At 43.5% G+C, this 14,323-nt stretch overlaps 1 protein-coding gene across 1 annotated transcript in view; it reads left to right on the top strand.

Annotated features, from left to right (window-relative positions):
• LOC137378522 (double-strand-break repair protein rad21 homolog) overlaps positions 1 to 14,323 on the top strand; it is an 84,836-nt gene that overhangs the window by 46,809 nt on the left and 23,704 nt on the right. The window contains exon 10 of the mRNA XM_068048868.1: positions 6,755 to 6,866. Coding sequence (XP_067904969.1) covers positions 6,755 to 6,866 — 112 coding nt within the window. The remainder of the gene's footprint in view (positions 1 to 6,754; positions 6,867 to 14,323) is intronic.

Genomic DNA, 14,323 nt, shown 5'->3' with positions numbered 1-14,323 from the left:
TTTGATAAGGTTCCCCACGGTAGGCTATTGCAGAAAATACGGAAGTATGGGGTTGAAGGTGATTTAGAGCTTTGGATCAGAAATTGGCTAGCTGAAAGAAGACAGAGGGTGGTGGTTAATGGCAAATGTTCATCCTGGAGTTTAGTTACTAGTGGTGTACCGCAAGGATCTGTTTTGGGGCCACTGCTGTTTGTCATTTTTATAAATGACCTGGAAGAGGGTGTAGAAGGGTGGGTTAGTAAATTTGCGGATGACACGAAGGTCGGTGGAGTTGTGGATAGTGCCGAAGGATGTTGTAGGGTACAGAGGGACATAGATAGGCTGCAGAGCTGGGCTGAGAGATGGCAAATGGAGTTTAATGCGGAAAAGTGTGAGGTGATTCACTTTGGAAGGAGTAACAGGTATGCAGAGTACTGGGCTAATGGGAAGATTCTTGGTAGTGTAGATGAACAGAGAGATCTTGGTGTCCAGGTACATAAATCCCTGAAGGTTGCTACCCAGGTTAATAGGGCTGTTAAGAAGGCATATGGTGTGTTAGCTTTTATTAGTAGGGAGATCGAGTTTCGGAGCCACGAGGTCATGCTGCAGCTGTACAAAACTCTGGTGAGACCGCACCTGGAGTATTACGTGCAGTTCTGGTCACCGCATTATAGGAAGGATGTGGAAGCTTTGGAAAGGGTGCAGAGGAGATTTACTAGGATGTTTCCTGGTATGGAGGGAAGGTCTTACGAGGAAAGGCTGAGGGACTTGAGGTTGTTTTCGTTGGAGAGAAGGAGGAGGAGAGGTGACTTAATAGAGACATAAGATAATCAGAGGGTTAGATAGGGTGGATAGTGAGAGTCTTTTTCCTCGGATGGTGATGGCAAACACGAGGGGACATAGCTTTAAGTTGAGGGGTGATAGATATAGGACAGATGTCAGAGGTAGTTTCTTTACTCAGAGAGTAGTAGGGGCGTGGAACGCCCTGCCTGCAACAGTAGTAGACTCGTCAACTTTAAGGGCATTTAAGTGGTCATTGGATAGACATATGGATGAAAATGGAATAGTGTAGGTCAGATGGTTTCACAGGTCGGCGCAACATCGAGGGCCGAAGGGCCTGTACTGCGCTGTAATGTTCTAATTCTAATTCTGAGGTGGGAGGAGTGCACTGTCTTTTCTCGTTCCTCTTCTCCACAGGTCACAACGTCTATTTAAATGTTTACCCAGTTACCGATAGTGGTCAATCATAGACTCTACTCTTTATCCCAGAATAAAATACACCAACCATGTTTCTTTAATAAACAACAAAATTATTAGTTTATTATAAAACAAGACATAACCAATAATGAAGCAAAGCATTAACACACAGAGTGAATTATCAAAGTTCCCTTTTACCTTAGCCCCTCATACACGCACACACACACACATACACACACTGGTTAACTGAAAAAAATAGAATACTTTGTCCAAATACTTGCTAATTCTTGAAAAAAAAAATATGGAAAGATGTCAGTTGTCCCTTTTTTGGTTTGGCGTCCCAAATACGTGTAGACGGCGGTCATTGGGATCTTTCTAGAACAGTTGTTTTCAGGCTATGTTGAAGATCAGTTTGGCAGGTTTTCTGGGCGAAATGTGGCAACAGGGGTGTCTGTCAGTCCTTTCAGGAGGAAAGCAGCATCAATTTCTCTATTTCTTACACTCGCTTCAAAGCGCTTCTCAAAGAGATGGAAAAGCTATCAGGCTTTTCAAAGAGATGGAAAAGGCTGAGCTGCAGTGACTGCTGTTTTGGCTGTTTTTTTAGAACTTCTTTCAAAACAATGTCTGAACCCCAACTGACGGTCCAAAGCGAAACCAAAAACAATATCTCAAGAGTCCAGCCTCCTGACCTCTATAAATCTTGACCTGTCACTTCTCTGTAAACACCTCCTCTAAGTCAAAAAACTCCTGCTGAATATTTATCTGAAGGTGGGTGACTTCCAGTAAGGGTTGTTTACAAACCAAGTCCCAAAGACCATCCGATGACCTTTCCTTTTAAAAAAAAACAAAGTTCAGCATCTATGGAGTCCTTTTCAGTTTTCCCAAATAAAACAATGTCCATAATTCTAAGATACACAAGTCCTCAAAAAATATTGAAGCACCATCATAACAAGAGAAATAAGGTGATGATTTAGCAAAAGAAAGCACAGATAAGGTATGGTCCAAGTCATGAATGGTACCAGAGGTTACTGATAACTAGTTCGGTTAGAAAGTATTTGGTAAAATGGGTGACATTAGGGCAGAGAACACTGTTCCTGTCTGGGGACAACAAACTGTCTCTTCCCCCATGAGGTAGAGGCTTCATAGAATGCAAGAGTGGGTAAATTAGCATCACCCAATATCATAATGTCTTGAGGTCAGAATCATCATTTGGAGGGAACATCCACCATGTGATTTTCCAAGAATATTGATCAGATCTAGGTTCCAGTTCTGCAGTGTGTGCAGGATGCACATCGATCAAAGAATGAAGGAGTATCTAGATAATATATCATATTATGTTAAGTACTTTTGTGACTACTGATGTTTGTCAGCTGATATTCTGCAAAGCAACTTATTAAGAAGAAACATCATAATGCTCATAATCCAGGGAGCACCCTTGTTGCCTTCATCTTTTTTCAATTCATTCATGGGAAGCAGGTGATGCTGGCAAAGCTAACATTTATTATCCATCCCTAATTTCTCTTGAGAACAAAGGAAGATAGGAGCAGGAGTAGGCCATTCAGCCCATCGAGCCTGCTCCCCATTCAATTATATCATGGATGATCATCCACTTCAATTCCTTTTTCTCGCACTATCCCCATATCCCTTTATGATATTGGTATTTAGAAATATGTCAATCTCTACTTTAAACATACTCAGTGACTGAGCTTCTTCAGCCCTCTGGGGTAGAGAATTCCAAAGATTCTCAACCCTCTGAGTAAAGAAATGTCTCCTCATCTCTGTCCTAAGTGACTTCCCCCTTATTTTGAAATTGTGTCCCCTGGTTCTATACCCCCCAAACAGGGGAAACATCTTACTTGCATCTACCCTGTCCATCCCTTTAAGTGATTTGTAGGTTTCAATGAGATCACCTCTCATTCTTCGAAACTCTAGAGAACACAGACCCAGTTTCCCCAATCTCTCTTCGTAGGACAGTCCCACCATCCCGGGAACAGATCTGGTGAACCTTTGTTGCACTCCCTCTATGGTAGTATTCTTCGTAAGGGAAGGGGACCAAAACTGCACACACTGCTCCAGGTGGGGTCTAACCAAGGTTCTATACAAATGAAGTAAGACTTCACTACTCCTGTACTCAAATACATTTGCGATAAAGGCTAACATACCATTAGCCTTCTTAATTGCTTGCTGCACCTGCATGTTAGCTTTCAGTGATTTATTGACAAGAACACCCAGGTCCCTTTGTATATCTACACTTCCTAATCTCTTCCCATTTAAGAAATGCTCTGCACATTTTTCCATATTATATTCCATCTGCCACATTCTTGCCACTCACTGGGCTGAATTTTATTCGGGCGCCATGCTGCGCGGCGGCACCTTTCAACTCAGCGGGGTGCCCACTTTTAGTTGCTGCCGCAGAGCCCCCACGATATTGTGCGTGAGGGCTCATGAGCATCACTGCGCCGAGCCTCCCCCACGATATTACGTGGGGAGCGGCGGGACATTCGGCGCAGTGAGGAACCCTTTGACAGTTGTGCAGCAGGTGCTGGGGCCCTTTTTTAAGCACCCCAGCACCTGCTTCCTGACACCTGTCAAAGAGTACTTACCTGACTACTGAAGAGTGGGGCTGCTGTCAATCTGGCAGCAAAGCAGAAAGTGCTGCAGAAATCCAGCAGGTCAGGCAGCATCTGTGGAGAGAGAAGCAGAGTTAACTTGTCCAAGTTCACAGACCTGAAAGTTAACTCTGCTTCTCTCTCCACAGATGCCGCCTAACCTGCTGAGTGACCCCAGCGCTTTCTGCTTTGCTGCCACATACTTACCCTGCTGTGTCCCAGTGTCCTGTGAAGTTGCGATCCTCTTCTCCCACTCAAGGCGTGCTGCACCTGGGGGAATAATCTTAAATCTGCACATTGCAGGACGTGAGATTTATGTAGACCATAAAAGTTATTATAGGTTTACAGAGAACACGCTGACACAAATGGGAATGCACGGGTGTCACAGTAATGTAAATACATCTTTCACTTGGTGTACTTGTCCATTGATCGCTGAAGGCAGAAGCACAGGTAGATAAGGTGGCTAGGAAGGCATATGGGATACTTGCCTTTATCAGCCGAGGCATAGAATATAAGAGCAGGGAGGTTATGATGGAGCTGTATAAAACGCTAGTTAGGTCACAGCTGGAGTGCTGTGTACAGTTCTGGGCACCACACTATAGGAAGGATGTGATTGCACTGGAGAGGGTGCAGAGGAGATTCACCAAGATGTTGCCTGGGCTGGAGCATTTCAGTTATGAAGAGAGACTGAAAAGGCTAAGGTTGAGCGAGGATGATGTGTGGCTTGCAGAGCTCATGTCGGTTCCTATGGAGCAGAGAGCCTTTGTCTGATAAGCCACTTCCGTACATCCCTAGCTCATTGCTAGCCCTACGTGCAGAGCCTGGGTGCCATCTGCCCTCCCTTGCGTCTTTCATGTTGTAGGTCCTCAGCGTCCTCATAGTCCGAGGAGGAATGCTGTTGACATCTCTCCTCATCATGCCAGGCCTGGCCCCTATTGGGTGCATAGTTGTGCAGAGCAGTACAGAAAGGAGCTGGCCTTTTCGGCCCGTAGTTCAGGGCATCACCCTATCCATACAGGCATTGGAGGCGCTCTTTCAGCATGCCAATCTCTTGCTCAATGGTGGCTCATGTTGCTCAGTGGCTGGCATTGTATCTCTGCAACAGTGGTGGAGTCTGTCACGGGTGTTGGGAGTCATGTCTGCAAAGGATAGCCCTTATCTCCACGAAGCCACCCCTCCATCTGAGCCAGTTCAGTGAACAGCAGTGGCAGCCAGGACTGGTGCAACACCCAGGTGTCATGGCAGCTGCCTGAGAAGTGGTCACATATTTGCTGCAAGCATCTGCGGTGTTCACATACCAGCTTCACCTAGATTGAGAGGGCTCCTTTAATGGTGACATCTGCAGGTGGTAGCCTGGCAGTAGGCCTGATGGCCACATGAGTGCAGTCTTTGAACATTACAACCTATGGTTCTCTATGGTAATGGTGCCAGAACCAATGGCCCTCTGGGCCTGGTTGTGAGACTCCGTCCTGAAGCGGACATACTCGCTGGCCTTCTGGTGCAGGGCATTGGTGACCTCCCTGATGCAGTGGTGCACTGCTGATTGTGTGACTCAACAAAGGTCCCTGTTGGGCCCCTAAAAGGCTGCAGAGATGTCAGGCTTGAGAACCGCTGCCACTAGGAGGAACAAAGGCATGGGATGTCCACCGGAGCCCATGGGCTGCAGGTCATCCTTGAGCAGGGCACAGAAACATGTCACCACCACCACAGGCATTTTTGTGGGCCTGGAGTCACATGCAGGTCAGACTGGGTAAGGACGGCAGATTTTCTTCCCTGAAGGACATAGTGAACTGGATAGGTTTTTATGACAATCCAGTAGTTTCAAGGTCATCATTACTGAGACTAGCTTTTTGTTCCAGATTTATTTAACTAACTGAATTTAAATTCCCCAGCTGCCATTATTGGATTTGGACTCATGTCTCTGGATCATTAGTCCGGGTTACTAGTCCAATAACATACCATGCTACCATACCCTTATTATGTAGCAGACTATGTTGGCCAAAAATATCTAAGGCTCAAATAGACTAAACAGGTGGTTGTAAGGAACTGCAGCTTTCTTTGGTTGCCATAGCTGATATACACCACATAGAATAGCTTCAAACACCAGTGGAGTATAAATACAGTGAGGCATGTGCCTCAACCAAAGTTATTGGTCAGTAACTGACAAGAAGCCCATATCAGTGCATGTCTGTTTGTGCTGGTTGTGATCAGACTTCTGGAAACATGCATCCTGATGTTAGTTGGCAGGGCACCCAGATAGTCACTGTTGTGGTCAGTCTTTGTGAGTGCATTAGAGTATTCCACATTTATCCAGTTGTGTAACTCACAATATGTCTGCCATTTCTGTTTGGCTTTTCTGTGACAAATGAGTGTATAGAAAAAGGGACAAAGACAAAATGCTCCCCTTTCATGGCAAGCAGGACTCCTTCAAAAGCTGCTGCACCAATGGATTACCCCCCAACTCCACCTCTTGTTGGTCGATCTCCCTGTGCCCATTTTCCACCAACCTGAAAAAAAACATTATCTGGCCATTGCCTCATTGCTGTTTGTGGGAGCTTGCTGTGTGCAAATAGGCTGCCACGTTTCCTACATTACAACAGTGACTACACTTCAAAAGTATTTAATTGACTGTAATGCACTTTTGGATGTCCTGAAGTCATGAAAGGAGCTACATAAATGCAAGTCTTTTCTTTTTATTAAAATTAGGAGGAGGAGCTGGCTTCACACAATTCAGCTGTCCTGCTGTTGCATGTTTGCCTAAATTGCAGGTGAGTGCAGCCCCAATTTTGCTTCCGTTGCAAAATCAGGGCTATAGACTTTTGGTTATGTTGGATGCCAGAATATTGGCAGGTATTTTTGTATCCCATTCTTGAAAAGGGACTTTGTCTGCAGCAATCAATATGTGCAATACAAACTTTTACATACTTATGATTATAAATTATTTCATTTTTTAATTTACTTTTCGTCAGTTGTTCAGACAAAGCCTTAGAAAAAATCTACCTAGGGAGCAAACTGATCAGAGTAACATTGTAGAGAGATCTGATATTGAACGAATGAGAAGTGAAGAATGCAATGTGATTGGTGAGTAATTGAAAATATTTCTTATTAGGTTTCAAGTAGATTTTTTTTAAAATTCTGTAATAGGTCATCATTTCAGCTGTAGATCTTCAACAGAACTGAAGGATCCATGCTGGAAATATTAATTTATTTTTATTTCTATACGTGCTGCTGGGACCTTCGTTTGTATTTGCATCATTTCCTTTTTCAGTGGATAATTTTCTTCTTGTCTCTATATTGATAGAACTGATTGGGAATAAAGATGTTTATTAAAAATATTCTTAAGGTTAAGTTTTGGCATTTAAATATCTCAAAATTCTGCATCAACAATAGAGAACCTCATTTCTAGCAGTTGCAAGTCACGATCAATTGCATGACCTTGTGTGCTTGATCTATAGTACAGCAGATTTTCCAATGTATGGTTTTGCTCGGCCAAATGAGTTCGTGCTTCAGGCAAATGGAAGTCTCATTTAAATGTTAGAATTATTCAGATAAGGTGCTAAGATTTACAAATTTTGGCAGATTTCTGCTTCCAGTGGCACCTTGCCCATATAAAATTGATGCACAACTGCTCCAGGCTTCACCTGCTTTGACATAATCCTTAAAGCAAAGTTGCGATTATTGGAGTTGGTGGCGAATGTTTTTTTCTAGCCAGCGGACATTTATTTTGTACGTCTAACATTCTGCAGCGCTTTTTTTTCTCTCCTGTGCATTTCTGTATTTTTGCAAAAGTTTTCGCTTTGCTGTTCAGTATTTTCTTGCGGTCTTTTAATTTGTCTCTGTATTACAAGTAGCAACAAACAGTTTCAAAGAGGGAAATCCCTTTGACTTTCTTGCCTTGTATTATATGAGGAGAACAATGTCACAAGAGACCAAATTCTTTAAATTACAGTGGTACTTTATTCATCAGTTGTTTAGACATTGCCTTAGAAAAACTCTTACTAGGGAGCAAGTAATTCTTTCACTGAACTAGTAGAGCCCTGAACTAATGATCCAGGGACATGTGTTCAAATTCTACCATGGAGCTGGGAAATTTAAATTTATTTAACTAATTAAATAAATAAATCTGTGCCAAAAGAAAACTCTGTACTGGTGACCATGAAACTACCAGATTGTCATAAAAACCCAACTGGTTCACAAATGTTCCTGGGGAAGGAAATCTGCTGTCCTTACCCATTCTGGCCTGCATGTGACTCCAGACCCACAGCAATGTGGATGACTCTTAACTGTCCTCTGAAATGGCCACTCAATTCTATCAAAAAAACTGCTATAAGGAAAATTAGGGTTGGGCAATAAATGCTGACCAGCGATTCCGACAACCCGTGAATGAATTTTTTTAAATGTCGGAGTAATTCCCTACCACCAATACCCTAGGGTTTGTATTTGCAGATTATGCCACTCCTACTTGAGTATGTCAGCGTAGAAGAATATAGAAAGTGTAGGGGGGGTACTTAAAAAAGTAATTAGGAGAGCGAAGAGGGGGCATGAAAAATCACTGACGGACAAGATAAAGGAAAATCCCAAGGTGTTTTATAAGTATATTAAGGGCAAGACAAGTCGCCAGGACCTGGTGGCCTGCATCCAAGGGTTTTAAAAGAAGTGGTTGCAGAAATAGTGGAGGCATTGGTCATAATATACCAAAACTCACTGGATTCCAGTAGGGTACCAGCGGATTGGAAAACCGCTGATGTGACGCCCCTATTCAAGAAAGGAGGGAGACAGAAGGCAGGAAACTATAGACCAGTTAGCTTAACATCTGTCATTGGGAAAATGCTACAGTCCATTACTAAGGAAGAAATAGCAGGACATTTAGAAAAATATAATGTAATCAAACAGAGTCAACATGGTTTTATTAAAGGGAAGTCATGTTGACAAATTTGTTAGCATTCTTTGAGGATATAACAAGCAGAGTGGATAAAGGGGATGTAGTTTTTAGAACATTAGAACATTACAGTACAGTACAGGCCCTCCGGCCCTCAATGTTGCACCGACCTGTGAAACCATCTGACCTACACTATTCCATTTTCATCCATATGTCTATCCAATGACCACTTAAATGCCCTTAAAGTTGGCGAGTCTACTACTATTGCAGGCAGGGCGTTCCACGCCCCTACTACTCTCTGAGTAAAGAAACTACCTCTCGCATCTGTCCTATATCTATCACCCCTCAACTTAAAGCTATGTCCCCTCGTGTTTGCCATCACCATCCGAGGAAAAAGACTCACTATCCACCCTATCTAACCCTCTGATTATCTTATATGTCTCTATTAAGTCACCTCTCCTCCTCCTTCTCTCCAACGAAAACAACCTCAAGTCCCTCAGCCTTTCCTCGTAAGACCTTCCCTCCATACCAGGAAACATCCTAGTAAATCTCCTCTGCACCCTTTCCAAAGCTTCCACATCCTTCCTATAATGCGGTGACCAGAACTGCACGCAATACTCCAGGTACGGTCTCACCAGAGTTTTGTACAGCTGCAGCATGACCTCATGGCTCCGAAACTCGATCCCCCTACTAATAAAAGCGAACACACCATATGCCTTCTTAACAGCCCTATTAACCTGGGTAGCAACTTTCAGGGATTTATGTACCTGGACACCAAGATCTCTGTTCATCTACACTACCAAGAATCTTCCCATTAGCCCAGTACTCTGCATTCCTGTTACTCCTTCCAAAGTGAATCACCTCACACTTTTCCGCATTAAACTCCATTTGCCATCTCTCAGCCCAGCTCTGCAGCCTATCTATGTCCCTCTGTACCCTACAACATCCTTCGGCACTATCCACAACTCCACCGACCTTCGTGTCATCCGCAAATTTACTAACCCACCCTTCTACACCCTCTTCCAGTTCATTTATAAAAATGACAAACAGCAGTGGCCCCAAAACAGATCCTTGCGGTACACCACTAGTAACTAAACTCCAGGATGAACATTTGCCATTAACCACCACCCTCTGTCTTCTTTCAGCTAGCCAATATCTGATCCAAAGCTCTAAATCACCTTCAACCCCATACTTCCGTATTTTCTGCAATAGCCTACCGTGGGGAACCTTATCAAGCGCCTTACTGAAATCCATATACACCACATCCACTGCTTTATCCTCATCCACCTGTTTGGTCACCTTCTCGAAAAACTCAATAAGGTTTGTGAGGCACGACCTACCCTTCACAAAACCGTGCTGACTATCGCTAATGAACTTATTCTTTTCAAGATGATTATAAATCCTGTCTCTTATAACTTTTTCCAACATTTTACCCACAACCGAAGTAAGGCTCACAGGTCTATAATTACCAGGGCTGTCTCTACTCCCCTTTTTGAACAAGGGGACAACATTTGCTATCCTCCAGTCTTCCGGCACTATTCCTGTCGACAATGACGACATAAAGATCAAGGACAAAGACTCTGCAATCTCCTCCCTGGCTTCCCAGAGAATCCTAGGATAAATCCCATCTGGCCCAGGGGACTTATCTATTTTCACACTTTCCAAAATTGCTAACACCTCCTCCTTGTGAACCTCAATCCCATCTAGCCTAGTAGTCTGAATCTCAGTATTCTCCTCGACAACATTTTCTTTCTCTACTGTAAATACTGACGAAAAATATTCATTTAACGCTTCCCCTATCTTCTCTGATTCCACACACAACTTCCCACTACTATCCTTGATTGGCCCTAATCTAACTCTAGTCATTCTTTTATTCCTGATATACCTATAGAAAGCCTTAGGGTTTTCCTTGATCCTATCCGCCAATGACTTCTCGTGTCCTCTCCTTGCTCTTCTTAGCTCTCCCTTTAGATCCTTCCTGGCTAGCTTGTAACTCTCAAGCGCCCTAACTGAGCCTTCACATCTCATCCTAACATAAGCCGCCTTCTTCCTCTTGACAAGCGCTTCAACTTCTTTAGTAAACCACGGCTCCCTCGCTCGACAACTTCCTCCCTGCCTGACAGGTACATACTTATCAAGGACAAGCAGTAGCTGCTCCTTGAATAAGCTCCACATTTCGATTGTGCCCATCCCCTGCAGTTTCCTTCCCCATCCTACGCATCCTAAATCTTGCCTAATCGCATTATAATTCCCTTTCCCCCAGCTATAATTCTTGCCCTGCGGTATATACCTGTCCCTGCCCATCGCTAAGGTAAACCTAACCAAATTGTGATCACTATCACCAAAGTGCTCACCTACATCTAAATCTAACACCTGGCCGGGTTCATTACCCAGTACCAAATCCAATGTGGCATCGCCCCTGGTTGCCCTGTCTACATACTGTGTTAGAAAACCCTCCTGCACACACTGGACAAAAATTGACCCATCTAAAGTACTCGAACTATAGTATTTCCAGTCAATATTTGGAAAGTTAAAGTGTATTTGGATTTTCAGTAAGCGTTTGATAAGGTGCCACATAAAATGTTATTGCACAAAATAAGAGCTCTCAGGGTATTGGGGGAAATGTGTTGGCATGGATTGAAGATTGGCTAACACACAGAAGGCAGAGAGTCAGGATCAATGGGTCTTTTTCAGGTTGGAAAGCCGTAACTAGTGGGGTGCCACAAGGATCTGTCCTAGGGCCTCAACTATTTACTATCTATATCAATGACTTGGAGGAAGGGACAGAGTTCAGTGTATCCAAATTTGCTGACGATACAAAAATAGGTGGGAGGGCATGTTGTGATGAGGACACACATAAATAGGTTAAGTGAGTGGGCAAAAACTTGGCAGATGGAGTTCAGTGTGGGAAAGGGTGAGTTCATCCACTTTAGTAGGAAGAATCAAAAGGCAGGTTGTTATTTAGATGGAGAAAGACAAAATACTGCACCACAGAGGGATCTGGGTGTTCTTGTGCATGAAACACAAAAAGTTAGCATGCAGGTGCAGCAAGTAATTAGGAAGGCAAATGGAATTTTGGCCTTTATTGTGAGGGGGTTAGAGTTTAAAAACAGGGAAGTCTTGTTACAACTGTATAGGGTGTTGGTGAGGCCACAGCTGGAGTACTGCGTAGAGTTTTGGTCTCCGTATTTAAGAAAGGATATGCTAGCATTGGAGGCAGTTCAGAAAAGGTTCACTAGGCTGATTCCTGAGATGAAGGGGTTATCTTATCAAGAACGGCTAAACAGATTAGGCCTTTATCCATTGGAGTTTAGAAGAATGAGAGGTGATCTTGTTGAAACATAAGATTTTAAGGGGGCTTGAACTTGACAGGGTAGATGTTGAGAATATGTTTCCACTGGTGGGGGAATCTCAAACTAGGGGACATAGTTATAGAATAAGAACTAGGAGCAGGAGTAGGCAATTCAGCCCCTCGAGCCTGTCCCGCCATTCAATACGATCATGGCTGATGTCATCTCGGCCTCAACTCCACTTTCCTGCCCATTCTCCATAACCCTTCAACCCATTACTACTTAAAAATCTGACCATCTCCTCCTTAAATTTACTGAATGTCGCGGCATCCACCGCACTCTGGGGTAGTGAATTCAACAGACTCACGACCCTTTGAGAGAAGTAATTTCTCCTCATCTCTGCTTTAAATCTGCTACCCTTTATCCTAAAACTATGACTCGTTCTAGATTGCCCCACAAGAGGAAACATCCTCCCTACGTCTACTTTGTCAATCCCCTTAATCATCTGATATACCTCAATTAGATCTCCTCTCATTCTTCTAAACTCTAGAGAGTAAAGGCCTATGCTCAATCTCTCTTCATAAGACAAACCCCTCATCCCAGGAATCAATCTAGTGAACCTCCTCTGAACTGCCTCCAATGCAACTACATCCCTCTTCAAGTAAGGGAACCAAAACTGTGCGCAATACTCCAGGTGCAGTCTCACTAATGCCTTGTACAGTTGCAGCAACACTTCCCTACTTTTATATTCTATTCCTTTAGCAATAAATGCCAAAATTCCATTTGCTTTCCTTAGTACCTGCTGTACCTGCATACTAGCTTTCTGCGATTCATGCACGAGGACACCCAGATCCCTCTGCACCGAAGCACTCTGAAGTTTTTCTCTATTTAGATAATAATTTGCCTTTCTATTCTTCCGAACAAAATTGATAACTTCACACTTATCCACAATAAACTCCATCTGCCAAATTTTGGCCCATTCACCTAACCTATTCATATCGATTTGTAAATTTCTTATTTCTTTATTGTAACTTATTATCCCACCTATTTTAGTGTCATCTGCAAATTTGGCTATAGTACCTTCTATCCCTGCATCCAAGTCATTGATATAGATTGTAATTAGTTGGGGCCCAAGGACCGAACCCTGTGGCACCCCACTAGTTACATCTTGCCAACCAAAAAAAGACCCATTCATCCCGACTCTCTGTTTTCTGTGTGTTAGCCAATCCTCTATCCAAGCTAATAAATTGCCCCTAACGCCATGTGATCTTATCTTGTGTATTAACCTTTCATGGGGCACCTTATCAAATGCCTTCTGGAAGTCCAGATATGCTACATCTACACGATCCCCATTATCCACTTTGCTTGTCACAGCTTCGAAGAACGCTAGCAAATTAGTCAAACACGATTTAACCTTCATAAAACCATGCTGACTCTGATGGATTGCATTTTGACTTTTTAAATGTCCTGTTACTACTTTCTTAATAGTGGATTCTAACAATTTCCCAACGACAAATGTTAAACTAACTGGTCTGTAGTTTCCTACTTTCTGCCTCCCTTTTTGAATAAGGGTGTTATATTAGCTTGTTTCCAATCCACTGGGACCTTTCCCGCATCCACTTTGGAGTATTATAACCAATGAATCCACGATCTCCGCTGCCACTTCCTTTAATACCCTAGGATGTAGACCATCTGGCCCTGGGGACTTGTCTGCCTTCAAAATAAGGGGGCACACATATAAAACTGAGATGCAAAGGAATTTCTTTTCTCAGAGAGTGGTGAATCTTTTTTTTTTATTCATTCATGGGATGTGGGCAACGCTGGCCAGGCAAGCATTTATTGCCCATCCCTAATTGCCCTTGAGAAGGTGGTGGTGAGCTGCCTTCTTGAACCGCTGCAGTCCATTTGGGGTAGATATACCCACAGTGCTGTTAGGAAGGGAGTTCCAGGATTTTGACCCAGCGACAGTGAGGGAACGGCGATATACTTCCCAGTCAGGATGATGCGTGACTTGGAGGGGAACTTGCAGGTGGTGGTGTTCCCATGTATTTGCTGCCCTTGTCCTTCTAGTTGGTAGAGGTTGCTGGTTTGGAAGGTGCTGACTGAGGAGCCTTGGTGCATTGCTGCAGTGCATCTTGTAGATGGTACACAGTGCTGCCACTGTGCATCGGTGGTGGAGGGAGTGAATGTTTGTAGATGGGTTGCCAATCAAGCGGGCTGCTTTGGTATTTATATGGCTACTCCAGTTCAGTTTCTGGTCAATGGTAGCCCCTAGGAGTTCTCTACCTCAGAGAGTTGTGGAAGCTAGGTCACTAAATGTGTTTAAGGAGAAGATAGATAGATTTTTGAAATCTCTGGGACTCAAGGAG

The sequence above is a fragment of the Heterodontus francisci genome, chromosome 16 (assembly GCF_036365525.1).
Source record: "Heterodontus francisci isolate sHetFra1 chromosome 16, sHetFra1.hap1, whole genome shotgun sequence".
Taxonomy (NCBI): domain Eukaryota; kingdom Metazoa; phylum Chordata; class Chondrichthyes; order Heterodontiformes; family Heterodontidae; genus Heterodontus; species Heterodontus francisci.
This window is presented reverse-complemented; position numbering and strand designations above follow the sequence as displayed.